The following is a 17,401-nucleotide window of genomic DNA, read 5'->3' as shown; positions in this document are numbered from 1 at the left end:
TAGGGTGTGGGAGGGAGCAAAACAAATGAGGCAAAGTGCATATGGGAGTGGGCGGGCATGGGTTGGTGACTTTGTTTAATAGCTCCAAGAATCTAGGTTAATTCTCAGCCCAGTGTTTCACCATGTGAAGTTTGCACATTCATACCATGTTCACATGGACTGTACCTGAGATCTAATAGAGGTGCATCTTTAAATTAATGGTTATATCAGGAATGGTCATGCCATGGCTAAATTATTCCAGTAGTTGTAATAAGGATGAAAATGTTCATTAGTGTACCCTACTGGGAATTTGTGCCCCATACAAAACTGATTGTGTTGTAGCCAATGTTTCCGGGGTGGGCTTTGGCTTCCTGGGTTTGGAAAATGAATGGACAAATGAAACTAGCAGCTTATCATGATTAATATGTAAATGGTATAGTTCTCCTTGGGCTTTTTCTGGAAACACTGCATGGAGTGAGGCCTTGTCCAGAAATGGTTTAGTTCAGCTGAACCACTACTTGGATATCTGTGATGGTCAGAACAGTCTAACCGACTCTCCCCTGAACCCCTGTCCACGACTCCAGACACCAGGTAAAAGTCCTCAAGTTGACTTTATTAATTTGCCACAGTGTACAGAACACCCTCTCCTCCACAATACTCATAAATACACACAATAATCACTATAAACCAATCCTCCAGCTCCCAGACGCGTTGCCACCCTTACACCCAGCTCAGCTCGCCGTCTGGGAGCTCCCACACTCCTTTTATATTCCCTGACCTGGAAGTGTTCTCAATCCCCAGTCCATGTGATTCTCAATCACTTCCGGGTCAGGTAAAGCTCTTCTCTTCAACCCGGAAGCGTGTCGCTCTTCCTGTGACGAACTTCCGGGTCATAGGGCACAAAGAAGTCCTCAGTCCTCCCTGCAGCTCCCTCTTGTGGCCCCCATGGCATCCAGCAGAGCTGTGCATAAAAACCACATTGTCCATGATGCCCTGCTGGTCTTCTGGGGACCTCCATGCTGCAAGTGGGCTCCACCTGGCTGCTTGGGGGTATTGGCCGGGATAAACGGCCAGCCATCCTCCACAGGGTACAGTGAAAATAAAAGGCACATAGTGGGGAAAAAGCATGAAATGTCAACTTTAATCTCTAAATTTCCACTTTAATCGCGTAGTTTATTGTGTCATTAAAGTAGAACATCATAAACTTAATCTTAAAATGTATTTAATTTAATCATTTAATTTGCTTGTTTCTCAATCCCATTGTAACTAAAGTAGCACGTTAAATGCTTTGTTTTGAATTTGATCTTCTATGTGCTGTATGTGTGTGAATCACTACGTGCTTCAGGGCTTCCTCTTCCTCCGACAGGGCACAGAATCCATTACATTCATGATATTAAAGCTATCTGAATAATTAAAATACTGAGATGTATATGTGATATCATTTTCATGATGATAAGAGTTAAAGCATGTTATTAAACATGGGAACACGGTGGCGCAGTGATTGCCAGCATCTGGCATTTGTGCGATGATGTTTTCACATATATTGTCTCTTTCTTTTAGGTGTGTACCAGAAACCACAGCATTGAGAGAAATGCAATATTATTTTAAAACGAACAGCGTCCGATCAGCTGTAAAAGTATGGCATTTCTAAATGTTTGCTTTTTTCAGTCTGATTCTCTCAGTCAGACTGTATATTTGTCTCTTATTCAGTGCATGCAAGAACATACAGGTGGCCAGATGCCGTATGCTACAACATGCTGGCGGTGATCAACGCACATTTTAAAAAAGAAAGAGACAAATATATGTGACATTTTGAAGAAATCATTTTATAACACGATTTACCTTTATTTATTTACTTACTTTCTAAAGCCTAAAGTCACAAGTAGTGTGCAGAGGGCATGCTCAAAAATGTGTGTAATGCCACGAAAAGTGCCTGCTGACACTTTAGTATGCAAGCAATGGTATGTGCATTCTTGCTCCGATGTAGAAGGGAGCTGAGTTTACCTCTGTTACAGCGCGTCTATGTGAAAACAGAAGTATCAGATACGGGGTGGGGTGTGTTTGGGCTCGTGAACGTGGCTGAGATAATAAAACTGACTAAAACAAAAAAAAAACAAAGCTAACCTTTACAAGTATCATAAATTACACCGGCTGTTACAGACTGAAATCAAATGTATGTTTTTATTCTAAAATAGTAAGACTAAGAGCAGTTTACTTCTCAAAACGGAGTAGTGCAGGATCGAACTCGCGACCTTTTGATTTCCAGTCGGCAGCTGATTCTATTGCACCACAGAGGTAGTCATAATAAACCGGTGTCAATGTCGCATGTTAAGGCGTCTTTTTGTTTCTCCAGTTATATTTTTGAATAAAAGTGCAATTGTTGTGTTAGATTTGTACCTTCTGTGAAAGTATTTCTTTGATATTTGGACTTCAGGCTTCATACATTATATAGTTTATGCCTACATTTTGTCATCTACTACTAGAATATAAAAAACGTTTCTGTTTTAACAATGTGTTTACACAGATTACTGTAGAAACGGAACAGACATGAAATGCGTGTGTTCCAAACAATGATCTATTATTTCCACTCTAAAACTCCACTTCACTCCCAGAAAATCAATCAAGGCATGAGCTGGGAGAAGTTTGTGCACGTCCTAAGTCGGTGGGGGGATGGAATAGCCGGCTGCGTGCAGCCTGATTTTATCAGCACATCTAGATGACAAAAGACGCTGGTGGAGAGCTGTGAACGATTTTAAGAAGCGATTTAAGGTGGGACGGATTTATGAGTTTTTTCGTAGGCTCTGGTAATTCTAATGTTAAGTGCCGGGTCTGAGCTAACATTAAATAAAGCCGTGGACATCGCAAGATCGCACGAGATATTCGCGAGATACAAGTTTAATGAGAAGACTCAGGGTATAAACGAGATTTTTGATCACTTTGTACCGGAGTTAAAATTGCTGGTGAAGGACTGTGCTTATGCAAACGAAGATGAGATGGTCAGGGATAGACTAGTGTTTGGCACAAACTCAACGAAAGTGCGAGAGAAACTTTTAAGTGCCGGGTCTGAGCTAACATTAAGTAAAGCCATGAACATCGCACGAGATAGCACAACCACAGCTGAGAACCTTGGATGCATGTACTCCGAGCGGCTCACGTGAACTGGCTGTGAACGCAGTACGCACACAAAAAGCAAGAGCTCCAAAGAGCACTGAGCAAAAAATGCATTACACAATTGAGAAGGCAGCAAAAGAATATGAAGCATGTGACGCATACAAGCATATTCATAAGTGCAGGCATTACGGAAACAAAGCACACTGGAAAAAGTCAATGTCCAGCTAAAGGAAGACAGTGTAAAAATGTGGTAAATTGAACCACTTCGCTAAAGTTTGCAGGACTGAGAAAGGTAAACCGCAGTGTGTGATGTCTCAGATAAAGAGGAAGACAAGCTGTTTATTGATGCAAGGTGTAAAGCTTAAGTTTAAATTAAGTTCATAGACACGCTGCTGCTAAATATTCACAGGGAGATCCACAACTTAATATTAGGAATGCCTGTTAAACATCTTAGATTCACAAGTACCGATTTGGATAGTGAACACTTCGATGAATGAAATCTGTTATCTTTACAATGGTTGACAAACATGGAATATAACTTGAACACAACACATCCTCTAAATATGAACCTGATTGAAATAAATAATGATAATCAAATCCTTGATGACAGCAACACTCATAACAGTCACAAAACAATTACATTGACAATCATGTTACGTTATTTTTAAAATGTTTCTTTTTCTTTTTCATAACTTTTTTAACACATTACTTCTCCGCTGCGAAGCGCGGGTATTTTGCTAGTAAACAGTATGCGGTTAGTTTCAGTGTATTTATAAAGGGAAGTCAGGGATGTGGATCTAAAAAAGAAAGGATAACCACACATGAGCAGTAGCACTGCTTTGACGTTGGGTGCCGCCAGTCTGCAAAACTGAGTAGAGAACTTGCGTATGACAGGGATGAGCTACTGTGGAAATGTGCGTGGCTTTACGCCAAGTTTAGGTTTTATACATCGCAATTTGAACGTGGAAACGTTTTTACGCAACATTTTTTGTGCATACGCACCGTTTATACATGAGGCCCCAGGAGTATGCACACAAACTAGATTCAGTACTTCCATGTGAAAATGAATTTTAAACCAGCTGCTTTAAAACCGCAAACTTTGCATAGTATCTTGAAGCTCACCTTCAAATAATTAACACCTTTAATTTTATTTATTGTAATAGTATACACTAAGACACATGATATTTTAAAGAACTCCAAGACTTTACCTTAGTTTTACAGTATGTTGCAGTTCAGTTTTTTCACATGTTAAGAATAATGATCTACGTATACCCTCATATGGCTTATTATTTTTACATTAGAAGACAGCACTGACAATGAGTGTTACTGGACTACTGGCAGAACAGAAGGTGTTATGGAAAAGTGCACAGAGATGTGACAAGTGAGCAGCCACTTAGTGTTTGCAATTCAAACCTTTATTTGTTAATTTCATGCTTCGCTTAATTGATGTTGTGCATAATGGAATAATTATACTTCTGCATTCTTAAGTGATTGTGTGGAAAAGAACCTTTCCGTATAATTAAACATCTCAGTTCTCATTTTAATTTTAGTACTTTCACACTGGTAGAACATTTTAGGGGTGCAGAATGTATTTATCATGCTGACAAAAAGCATTACATATTATGTCATGGTAATGCATCTGTCAGGAGCAGAAAACAAAATCATATTAGAAGTGTTTCAAATGATTAAATACATTAGAAAACAATGAGTAAGTGACAGAATCTGGAAAGCAGACACACATCTTCAGATGTTTGTATAGTTTTATACACTGTTAAAGGGTAGTGTTTTGAAGATCTGAGAAATAATCATATGTTATACAGTGTTATTATTAATTCTCAATATTTATTTATGTTTTGCAGAAATCTTTTGGACATGGATACATTCTCAAAATCCGATCCAAGTAAGTGAATTCTGTGTAATCTTAACTCAGGTTTGCGATTTTCATCACAGTCCAGTAACAGTTACATTATTTTTACATTTACTTATTTGGCTGATGCCTTCATCCAAGGTGACTTACAGCATTTATGACACAATTCTTTACATTTACATTTCTTTTGGTTTTTGCAATTGAAGCACAGGCAGGCCAAGTGACTTACACATGGTCACATAGTGTCAGTAGTGGGCTTTGAACCCACAATCTCAGGGTTTGAAGGGATATTTTGTATTCTGTGTACATATTTGTGTAAACCTTATTTGTCACTGCTTCTTATTTATTTAAAGTTAATCATTTACTCTTATTGTAAGTGTAGTTGTTGAAGCTGTTAAATCAAGAATATTTGGCGCAGGGCTTTATTGAGCAGATGCTACTACACCCACTACTGGTCAAACTCTTGGCTGCAGCACCATGATCTTTTTTAATCAGTTAGTTTGTAATAAGAAGAATCAACAACTCAAATAAAAATGTTTACAGAAAGGGAATCTTATATGCTTTTTGTTCTTTTCACTTTATAGTCTTCAAAATCTTTCCTCTGTATGTATTCAGATTTGAATTTCTGTCAGGCATACATAAGCAGTATGTGAAGTCAGCTGGCCTCTCTTTGTGACTGACAGCATGCATTACTTCAAAGTTATACTGCCTTCTTTTCTTTTTCTGCTGTGTAATCTTAAGGATTGCTTTTGTTACCACGCATGGTCACATGGCATTGAAGCTTCATATGTAATTTCCCTGCCAGCTTAGATTCTAGCATACAGATGGCAAGTTTCTATTTTTACATCCTATAGTTACTTCAGGTTTTCTACAGTCCACAATTTTCACTTCTTGTAAAAATCAGACTTTAGTGCATTTTATCTCAAGGTCCTTTTATAAAAATTATTCCAACATCAGTTGTTCTGTACATTTGTTATAATGGCTTGGTTGAAATGTTTTTCAAAATAAATTACCTTTAAGTCACTTACCATGTGTTTGTTTTTTATGATGGACCTCATGGCTAACAAAGAGCGGAGGAAATGGTGGTGATGTGAGATATTACTCCGTGTACCCCTAGGAGAGGAGAACCAGTAAAGATCTAAACACACATTAAAGGTGCCTCAAAGTGACCAAAGGTACCATAAATATATTTGCTGTCCAGGCAGAAAACAGTTGGGGCAGCACTGTGGTGGGGAGAGACAGAAAAAAATGCAGCCTTACTGGAATCATGAAATGTTGTCACAGGATGGTAGATTTTGGGCAGTCTATCAGGTCTTGCTCTCTTTACAGAAAAGACAGAGACCTTGTGGGGTTGGCAGCAGTAGGTAGTTAAATGGCTGGAAGCATAGTGTAGTCTTAGTCACTAGACTTTAAAAGCCAAGTTAGCTGGTTCAAACCTAGTCTCTGACTTATTACATGACCCTTAGTACAGTAAGTCATTTAAACTTAAGCTTCAAGTGTAAAATATACGTGTAACAGTAGTACTATGTATCAGTACTTGTATCAGTACTTGGAAGTGCTTTGGTATGATGCTCATCTATAGAAAGATTTACAATTTTCATCTACACCAAGGTAAAGCCCAATGCAGGCAAGCACTGATGCCTGTGTGGGTCCCCAATTTATTTGTGTCCTATTAAAGTTTTTGCAGTCTTTCTCTCAAATTCTCCTGATTAAAAGATACACTGTCAGGAGGTTCACAGGGTTAAACTGGGAAGAACCCCCAATCCCCGACCCCCCATATTTTGCATCTAGTTGACTGGTAGCAATAGGGCCATTTTGTCATTTTATTCTAAGCAGTCGTGTAGCTGAAGTCTAGACATGGCTAGGGGCATGTGAGAAAGAAAAAGGGAGATATGAGTTACAGAAGGCAGTACATGCTGACACTTGGCAGACAGACATGTTGCCGATCTACACCACTTGACAGATACTGATGGTTCTGCTTCTGTTTGCTTTTACTCTTCCACAATCTATTAGTTCCTTGTACATATTACAAAATTTGTGCAACATTTTTGTTACCTCTGAAGTCACTTTTGGTTGTGAGAGGATGCCTCAGTGGGACCCTGTACTGTTACACATGCTGTCTTGTCGTGCAGTCTCCCTGTCTGTCATTTGGTTTGTTTAATTACTGCTTATTTCGTTAGGGGTAGTCTTTAGATATAATTCCTCTGTGTTTGGAAAATTCTTATCTGAAGACATGATATCAGAATGTTTGCTGATTTTTTTCAGCTGGTTAGAGAAGCGTGACTGATATTGGACATACAATCTACTGTAAAAATTATACTTTTTGTTCATTTTAAATATTGCTTTGGCCATGTTTCTTAATGAATAGACATTCGGTCATAAATTAGTGTAGGAAGGGAAAGTGATAAATGGAACTTTGGTATGTGCTGACATTATTAGTCCCTGTGAAAAGGTTTACATGTGTCCAATTAGACAATTGAGAGAGAACTGTGTAGAGATCAGCAAAGGTGGAAAAAGTATTAACGAAAAATCTACTCAAGTAGAAGTATTACTACATAGACAAAAAATTACTTAAGTTAAAGTAAAAGAATCTGATATAGAAACTACACAAGCAAAGGTAAAAAAGTATATTTGGAAAAAAAATACTCAAATATAGTTACTTTTGAAAACAAATTGTATAAATTAGTCAGATTTCCTTTCTGCGTATTGGAAAGTATAAAAATAATATACAGTACATGGCAATTAGATAGCAAATTGTACTACCCTCCACTGAAATGAGATTTAATGTTATGAAAGCAGACCATGTAGTTTTATTGCTAGAATTTCACAATGAAAATTAAAATACGAATTCAATATGCTATGTTCTTTTTTTTTTAGATTTTGTTTAGAAAAATTGTCTTCATGTACTATACATGAACTCAGTGAAATACCTTACTTGCAAAGTGGCAACTATCAATTTTTCTGTTTAAAAATCAACTGATTAACTTAAAAAAATTCAATTATCACATGTATCTTGTTTGTAATTGTCCAAAATGTATCCAGGAGTAGGATCCAACCTGTGAACATGTTTTGGAAGTGCACCAAATTAATATCATTTTGGAGAAAAATCTTTGAATGACTTTCAGACAACCTTGGCGTCACTCCTAACCCATTGTTTGATGTACTCCCAGATGGAGAATGGACAGATTGATGGAAATAGCCACCAATACTACACTGTTAGCACATACAGTTGTGCTTGAAAGTTTGTGAACCCTTTAGAATTTTCTATATTTCTGCATAAATCTGAACTAAAACATCATCAGATTTTCACTCAAGTTCTAAAAGTAGATAAAGAGAATCCAGTTAAACAAATGAGACAAAAATATTATACTTGGTCATTTATTTTTTGAGGAAAATGATTGAATATTACATATTTGTGAGTAGCAAAAGTATGTGAACCTCTAGGATTAGCAGTTAGTTTGAAGGTGTAATTCGAGTCAGGTGTTTTCAATCAATGGGATGACAATCCGGTGAGAGTGGGCACCCTGTGTTATTTAAAGAACAGGGATCTATCAAAGTCTGCTCTTCACAACACATGTTTGTGGAAGTGTATCATGGCATGAACAAAGGAGATTTCTGAGGACCTCAGAAAAAGAGTTGTTGATGTTCATCAGGCTGGAAAAGATTACAAAACCATCTCTAAAGAGTTTGGACTCCACCAATCAACAGTCAGACAGATTGTGTACAAATGAAGGAAATTCAAGACCATTGTTACCCTCCCCAGGAGTGGTCGACCAACAAAGATCACTTCAAGAGCAAGGCGTGTAATAGTCAGCGAGGTCACAAAGGACCCCAGGGTAACTTCTAAGCAACTGAAGGCCTCTCTCACATTGGCTAATGTTCATGTTCATGAGTCCACCATCAGGAGAACACTGCACAACAATGATGTGCATGGCAGGGTTGCAAGGTGAAAGCCACTGCTATCCAAAAAAAAACATTGCTGCTCGTCTACAGTTTGCTAAAGATCACGTGGACAAACCAGAAGGCTATTGGAAGAATGTTTTGTGGACAGATCAAAGACAAAAATAGAACTTTTTGGTTTAAATGAAAAGCGTTCTGTTTGGAGAAAGGAAAACACTGCATTCCAGCATAAGAACCTTATCCCATCTGTGAAACGTGGTGGTAGTATCATGGTTTGGGCCTGTTTCGCTGCATCTGGCCCAAGACGGCTTACCTTCATTGATGGAACAATGAATTCTGAATTATATCAGAGAATTGTAAAGGAAAATGTCAGGACATCTGTCCATGAACTGAATCTCAAGAGAAGGTGGGCCATGCAGCAAGACAACGACCTTAAGCACACAAGTCGCTCTACCAAAAAATGGTTAAAGAAGAATAAAGTTAAACTTTTGGAATGACCAAGTCAAAGTCCTGACCTTAATCCAGTCGAAATTTTGTGGAAGGACATGACGCGAGCAGTTAATGTGAGGAAACCCACCAACATCCCAGAGTTGAAGCTGTTCTGTACGGAGGAATGGGCTAAAATTCCTCCAAGCCAGTGTGCAGGAATGATCAAAAATTACCGGAAACGTTTAGTTGCAGCTATTGCTGCAAAGGGGGTCACACCAGATATTGAAAGCAAAAGTTCACATACTTTTGCCACTCCCAAATATGTAATATTCGATCATTTTCCTTAATAAATAAATGACCAAGTATAATATTTTTGTCTCATTTGTTTAACTGGTTTCTCTTTATCTACTTTTAGGACTTGAGTGAAAATCTGATGATGTTTTAGGTCATATTTATGTAGAAATATAGAAAATTTTAAAGGGTTCACAAACTTTCAACCACAACTGTAGACCTATGTACAGATCTGTTCAGAATTTTTTTTTTAAACTTAGCAAGCTTTTTTTCTAGTTTGACTATGAAGTCATTTGTTGTATAAGTTCAACTAGATTGTATTGAGTGTTATTGTCTTCAAATAAATAAAAAAATATATTTTAATGTATGAAATATGCATTTTAAATAGGAAATGTTGAGATTATGCTGAATTAAAGCAATTTTCTTCAAATAAACTTAAACCAAATCAACTTATTAAAAGATAAAATTCCAAACATAGAACCAATATGACCAAAGGATCCAGTGTCATCTGCTTGTTTGCATATTTCTTCTGGATTTCAACTTATGAAAGAATTTCATGTTTAATCCAAAATCCATATAAATGTAAATAAACCGCACAGCAGTCCTTCATCAACTGCAAAAGTGCCTCATTCTCACCCTCCATGGAATGAGATTTATAGTTATGAGATTAAGTCAACATATTTTTATTACCGCACAGTGACTATAGTAATTACAATTTAATATCAGTGAAGCTGCTATGTTATTTATTTTGGTATTAAAAACGTATTGACTACACTCATCTTGGCCTATAACACTAACAGTGCACATCACCGAAGTGAGCGAGATATTTTCAATACTGAAATATACAAAAAAAATGACATAATGACAATGAATGAATGGTAGGAATATCAGCAAACAATCTATAGTTATCACTATAGAGTATAATTGGAGACAACGAAGACTCCAGTAAAGAAAAACAGTTTTGCACAAATAAAGTGCATTAGCAGAAAAAATATTTTAAATCATGTCAACATTAGGCATGTACAATCAGTACAGAACCAGAATAAAGAAGAAAACTTTAAAAACCCAATGCACAGTTAAATACAGTATGTTATTTCTGTATAGCCAAGTAGAACATTGATTAACAAGCTACAGTAAAATTCTTGTGGTTGTACTGCACATCCTAAAATTACACGAGTGTTAAAAAGGAAAAGAAAAAAAACAAAAACATGTAGGCAGATTTACATGAGTGTTATCAGGCAATAAATAGAACTACTTCTGTGTTGTCAATTGCTCAGTGGAAATGTGTGCTTAGATGAATACAGCATGAATGTGTCATAAGTGTAATGTCAAAGGAGATTCTTTTGCTTTGTGTGACGAATTCTCATCATAGGATTCTTGTCATTTTGCTATGGACTCATCATTACAATATTCAGTGTCCAGCTTTTTGAAACCAAACATTTTGCAAGTGCCCTTATTCCTATACAGAAAATTACTGCTAAACATCACAAAACAATGCACACTGTGCATGTTTAAAAAATGATGCATGTGCTAAATGCAACTGTCATGATGCACTGAAGGGGGACATCTTTTTAAAAAGAATGCTGCCTGTTATACTAGCATATCCTTTTGAACAGTTAGATAAATGTTTGTAACAATAATCAAAAATCTACTGTGGTATTTTTCAATGTAATTACCTATGTTTTTATTTTTAAATCATTTGTTCTGTATTTTAAACAAACCGCAAGTTTAAAAATCAACTTACTTACGTGGGTTTTTGTAAATTTGAGGAATGGTATCCAGTTAATGCCACTGATTTTGGGATGCTATTTACACTACTTAATAAATCTGTTTGCTCTTATGTATTTGATATTGAACAGATCTTCTAAATGTGACCAGTGATATATAGTGTTGTCTCATTTTTTTAAAAGAAGTGTTCCCTCTACCACTACAACAGGAACTTTCCACTGCATCTTTCATTGCATAGCACATAAAGTAAAATCCTACAGTCAATGCAAATGAAAGGTGGGTTTATGGCCATCATAGCCAATAAACTGAACAGTTATACCATGGTATACTGAGATGCATCTACTTACTGATCCTGTGAAAATAAGAAAACTGCACAGCTATTACATTGTTACTATCAATCAATCAATCAATCAACATTTATTTATATAGCACATATTCATACAAAAAAAAATGTAGCTCAAAGTGCTTTACAAAATGAATAGAGAAATAGAAGACACAATAAAAGATAAACATAAGTCAACATTAATTAACATAGAATAAGAGTAAGGTCCGATGGCCAGGGTGGACAGAAAAACAAAAAACTCCAAAGGCTGGAGAAAAAAATAAAATCTGTAGGGGTTCCAGACCAAGAGACCGCCCAGTCCCCTCTGGGCATTCTACCTAACATAAATCATCATATTTTCATGGAAGGACCTGATGATGATGGTCACGTAGACTTCTGGCTTTCAGTCCATCAATGTTGGTGCATCATGATGCTTTGAGTAGGTGGTGGTGGCGCAGGCCGCCACCACAAAGAAACCGGAAAAGAAACAGAAGAGAGAGTAGGGGTCAGTACGGATTTTAGAGCCACCATGAATAGTTATTATGAAGAATTGAACATACAGAGTATCAGTATTAAGTTAAAGTGAAGTTATAAAAAGGCCATGTTAAAGTAATGTGTTTTCAGCAGTGTTTTAAAGTGCTCTACTGTATTTGCCTGGCGAATTCCTATTGGCAGGCTATTCCAGATTTTAGGTGCATAACAGCAGAAGGCCGCCTCACCACTTCTTTTAAGTTTAGCTTTTGGAATTATAAGGAGACACTCATTTGAAGATCTAAGGTTACGATTTGGAATATAACGTGTCAGGCATTCCGATATATAAGATGGAGCGAGATTATTTAAGGCTTTATAAACCATAAGCAGTATTTTAAAGTCAATCCTGAATGACACAGGCAACCAGTGTAGTGACATCAAAACTGGAGAAATGTGTTCGGATTTTCTTTTCCCAGTTAGGATTCTAGCAGCTGCATTCTGCACTCGTTGCAAATGATTTATGTCTTTTTGGGTAGTCCTGAGAGGAGTGCGTTACAGTAATCTAGTCTACTGAAAACAAAAGCGTGAATTAATTTCTCAGCATCTTTCAATGATATAAGAGGTCTAACTTTAGCTATGTTTCTTAAGTGAAAAATGCTGTCCTAGTGGTCTGATGAATATGCGATTTAAAATTCAGATTACAGTCAACGGTTACCCCTAAATTTTTTACTTCCGTCTTAACTTTTAATCCTAGTGCATTAAGTTTATTTCTGATAACCTGCTGAATCCATTATTGCCAATTACCAAAATTTCAGTTTTCTCTTTATTTAGTTTGAGAAAATTACTATTCATCCATTCAGAAATACCAGTAAGACATTGTGTTAGTGTATCGAAAGAGTCGGAGTCATCAGGTGCTATAGATAAGTACAGCTGTGTGTCATCAGCATAGCTGTGGTAGCTCACGTTGTAACCTGAGATAATCTGACCTAACGGAAGCATGTAGATTGAGAATAACAGCGGACCCAGGATAGAGCCTTGTGGAACACCATATCGGATATCATGTGTCTTTGAGATTTGATTACCACAACTCACAAAGAATTTTCTCCCTGCCAGGTAGGATTCAAACCAATTTAAGACACTGCCAGAGAGGCCCACCCATTGACTAAGGCGATTTCTAAGAATATTATGATCAATGGTGTCAAATGCAGCACTCAGATCTAAGAGGATGAGAACAGATAAATGGCCTCTGTCTGCATTTACCCAAGTCATTTACTACTTTAACAAGTGCAGTTTCTGTACTGTGATTTGTTCTGAAGCCTGACTGAAAAGTATCAAGAATAGCATGTTTATTTAGGTGGTCATTTAACTGCATAATGACTGCCTTCTCTAAAATTTTACTTAAGAAGGGCAGGTTAGAAATGGGTCTAAAATTTTCAAAGGCAGAGGGGTCAAGATTATGTTTCTTAAGAAGGGGTTTAACTACAGCAGTCTTAAGACAGTCTGGAAAGACCCCGTATCTAATGACAATTTACTATGTCCAGAATATTGTCAATTAGACGCCTGATATTTCTTTGAAAAACCTGGTTGGTATTGGGTCAAGGACGCAGGTGGAGGATTTCAGTTGAGAGATTATACTATGTAATTCAGGTAAATCTATCCTGGTGAAAGCATTTAATTTGTTTATAACGGAGTACCGGGCTTTGGAGGTTCTGCAGTGTTGGGGAGATATACTATGTTATCTCTAATATCATTAATTTTTTGAGTGAAAAATACAGCAATGTTCTCACAGGTTTCACTGGAAGTATTCTGGGGCATTCCTTTGTGTTACCTGGGTTTAACAGACGGTCAATTGTTGAAAATAAGACTCTGGGATTACTAGCATTGTTATTTATAATATTAGAGAAATAGCAGCCTCTCAAGACGGACAGTGTTATTGTATTCTGTTATTTTAACTTTTAATATTTCATAGTGGATAGTTAGTTTAGTTTTCCTCCATTTACGCTCAGCTCTACGACATGTTCTTTTTAAATCAGACACTCTTTGGGTCTTCCATGGAATAACAGTACTAGAGGATTTTTTAACTGTCTTTTCAGGTGCAACTATGTCAACAGCAGTTCTTACTTTAGAATTAAAGTTTTCCACTTTACTATTTACATTATCCTCGCTATTATAGCTGGCATTATAAACGGACTGATTGCTTAGAATAGTTGTAAGCTTTAAAGCTGCTGATGAGTCAAAGAAGCGTTTTTAACAAAATGCTTCTCATGAGCGTTTTCTATCTTTATTTCTATATTAAATAGTAGAAGGAAATGGTCTGATAGACCGATATCAGTGACCTGCTTTATATCAACTTTAAGTCCTTTAGTAATCACTAAGTCTAACGTATGACCTGCTTTATGTGTAGGCTGATTTACGAGCTGCCTCAAATCAAAAGAGTCCAGGAGGTTCATGAATTCCTTTACCTTTTGGTCACACTGATTGTCGACATGAAAGTTAAAGTCGCCGACTATTAAGAGTGCATCATAGTTTGTAACTAAAATTGACATTAAGTCAGAGAATTCCTCAAGGAAAGACGCGTTATATTTAGGAGGTCTATACACGGATAATACGAGAACGTGAGAATCTCCATGAATAACAACGGCGAGATACTCAAAGGACTTAAATTTACCAAAACTAACATCTTTACATTTTAATCGCTCGAGTAAATGTTTGCCAAACCGCCCCTTTTCCCTGGCGGTCGCACGAGTAAAACTGTAATCCGGAGGCAGATTCGATTAAAACTGCCGCCCCATTGGAATTAAGCCATGTTTCATTTAGCAATAAAATCAATGTTTCTATCACTAATAAGATCGTTTATAAAAAATGTCTTGTTAGTTAAAGCTCTAACATTTAATAGTGCCATATTTAATGTTTCTGAAGGGCAGAGCTGAATTTTATGCGTGTTATCGGTAATCGGAACAAAAATTAAGTTATTTTTGTTAACGCCGCTCTGTGTGTACTTTTTATGTAATCTACAATCCGTTTTTATAGTCTTAATGCAGTGTTGATCTGAAGTAGTAATTTCAATTAAATTATTGGTGTTTTTGCCGCACTGCCTAGATTTTTTACGTGCGTTAAGATTTGTTATTAGATTATTAATGATGTGCACTTTAACGGAAGACTCTGTTAAGCCATTATGTCCTATCAAACCAGTAGCATTACGTAAGGGGTTAGCAGTAGAAGTAGACAGTCAAGATAGACGAATTACCTTAGCGATGTTTTCAGAGAGGACCCGGGCGCCAAATCTATTCGGATGCAGTCCATCCCGCTTGAAGAAGCACGGCCTTTCCCAAAAAAGATCCCAGTTGTCTATAAACCCGATGTCTTGATTCTCGCAGAAGCCTCTCAGCCAGTTGTTTAAACCCAGCAGACGACTGTAGTATTCATGCGATCGTCTGACGAGAGGTAGTGGACCCGAGATGAAGATTTTTGAGGATGGGGTCCTCTCCTTCGTGTCTTCAACTAGTGCTGCGAAGTCAGCCTTGAGAACCTCTGACTCTCAATGCCTTATGTCGTTTACGCCGGCATGTAGAATGATGGATCCAATTGCCCTCTTGTGCTTCTGGTAGAAGGTCGGCGCCCGCCTCATCACATCTCGAACTCGAGCACCGGGAAAACAAGAAACAAAGGATTTTTGATTAGGGCACGTGATATTCAGGTTTCGTACAATGGAATCACCTACCACGATTATATCACCCGGGGTTGAAGGCAGACTGGGGACGCGGAGAGGGTCGAATCGATTCTGGATTTGAATGCTCGCCTGTGCCGCTGGAGGTGTTCTAGCCTTGAACCCCCGCCTGCAAAGCTGAAACCCGTCGAGGTCTTCATCAGCGTTGTTCCTACGAGGCGGGGGTGAAGCTTACTTGCCCTTGGACTTGAGCGGCACGAGGTGGGGTTGATGTTACGCCGCTTCGGTTGTTTGGTGTGGTTTGTCCAGCAGCCGAGTCTTCAAGTCTCTGAGGTACCTTCGTCTAGACAGGAGTTTCTGAATCTGTTTGTCGAGTGCCTGGAGTTCCTCGACAACGATGGCAACGCGATTCATCTCACTGTCGGCCATTGTCTGCTTCCACTTCCGCTTCCGCTTCGTCACCTAGGAAAGAAAGAGAGAAAGTTAGCTAAAATACTTCACACTTCCTGATCATGACTTACAATCCACAAAATTTTTGTATGTAGTTTAATTTTAACTGGCCACTGTGAACTGCTGATTTTGAAGATGTATAGAATTGATGATTGTTACTAAATAAATGTACTCTTTTAAAAATGGTTCAAATGTATTTACATTTAAACTTACTTTAAAAAAGTATAATTCCCTACAAAATCTACTCAAGTACGGTAACAAAAGTAAATGTAATTTGTTACTATCCACCACTGGAGATCAAACAACTTTACAAATTCCCTTGGGTTGCCCATCATCTGAATTAAAATGCATTGTGTCTTCTAGAGAGTGTGTTTCTCCTAATTTAAGTTGTGGTGTTTAAGTGGCTTCAAAGTATAAAGTGAATTGTTGTTTTTGTTTCTTGTGAGTCAACAAAATGTTTTAGCAATGGGCAAGATATAGAAAGGCAAATGCTAGCAGGTATGGGATCTCTAGCTCTAGGTTTAAGCCAGGATACGAAAACTATAAAGAGAGACGAATTTCAATTTATGAGCAAAGTTCATAAATTTTCTTTTACTTATATGTTATTGTATACTGTTTCACATTACTACGTATATGAATCTCAATAAATAATTAATTATAAAAAAATGACAAAGGAACATACGAATTGAAATCATTCAAGTACACAGCTGTGGCAAAGAGGCTAAAGACCAAAAATAAAAAGTAATCTTTATGAATTCAATTATTTATTTTGACAAGATTAAAAAAAATACAAAAAGGGGCAAAACAGTGAAAAAAGGAATTATCTGAAAGGCAATCCTAGGCAAACATGTCCCAATCCACAAGACAGAAGCAAAAGAAATCCAATAACCAGAAAATACAATACTTACAATTCTGCACTCAATCTAACTTCAACAGACCATTGAAAAACCCTCTCTCAGCTTTGGAATACTAGGGTGTTGTACCGTGTTAGCCATTATGAATGTAGAGAAAAGCCAAGCAAAATGACACCTTTTATTGGCTCACTAAAAAAATTAAAATATGCAAGCTTTCGAGGCAACTCAGGCCCCTTCTTCAGGTAAGATGTATATGACAATATTGTAATCTTTTTAGTTAGCCAATAAAAGGTGTCATTTTGCTTGGCTTTTCTCAGCTTCGGAATATAAAG

General features: G+C 37.3%; 1 protein-coding gene across 1 annotated transcript in view; it reads left to right on the top strand.

Annotated features, from left to right (window-relative positions):
• LOC120533951 (copine-8) overlaps nucleotides 1-17,401 on the top strand; it is a 780,386-nt gene that overhangs the window by 192,542 nt on the left and 570,443 nt on the right. Inside the window, exon 2 of the mRNA XM_039761099.1 lies at nucleotides 4,950-4,990. Within this exon, the coding sequence (XP_039617033.1) occupies nucleotides 4,950-4,990 (41 nt within the window). The remainder of the gene's footprint in view (nucleotides 1-4,949; nucleotides 4,991-17,401) is intronic.

This window comes from Polypterus senegalus, chromosome 8 (genome assembly GCF_016835505.1).
Source record: "Polypterus senegalus isolate Bchr_013 chromosome 8, ASM1683550v1, whole genome shotgun sequence".
NCBI classification, from domain to species: domain Eukaryota; kingdom Metazoa; phylum Chordata; class Cladistia; order Polypteriformes; family Polypteridae; genus Polypterus; species Polypterus senegalus.
This window is presented reverse-complemented; position numbering and strand designations above follow the sequence as displayed.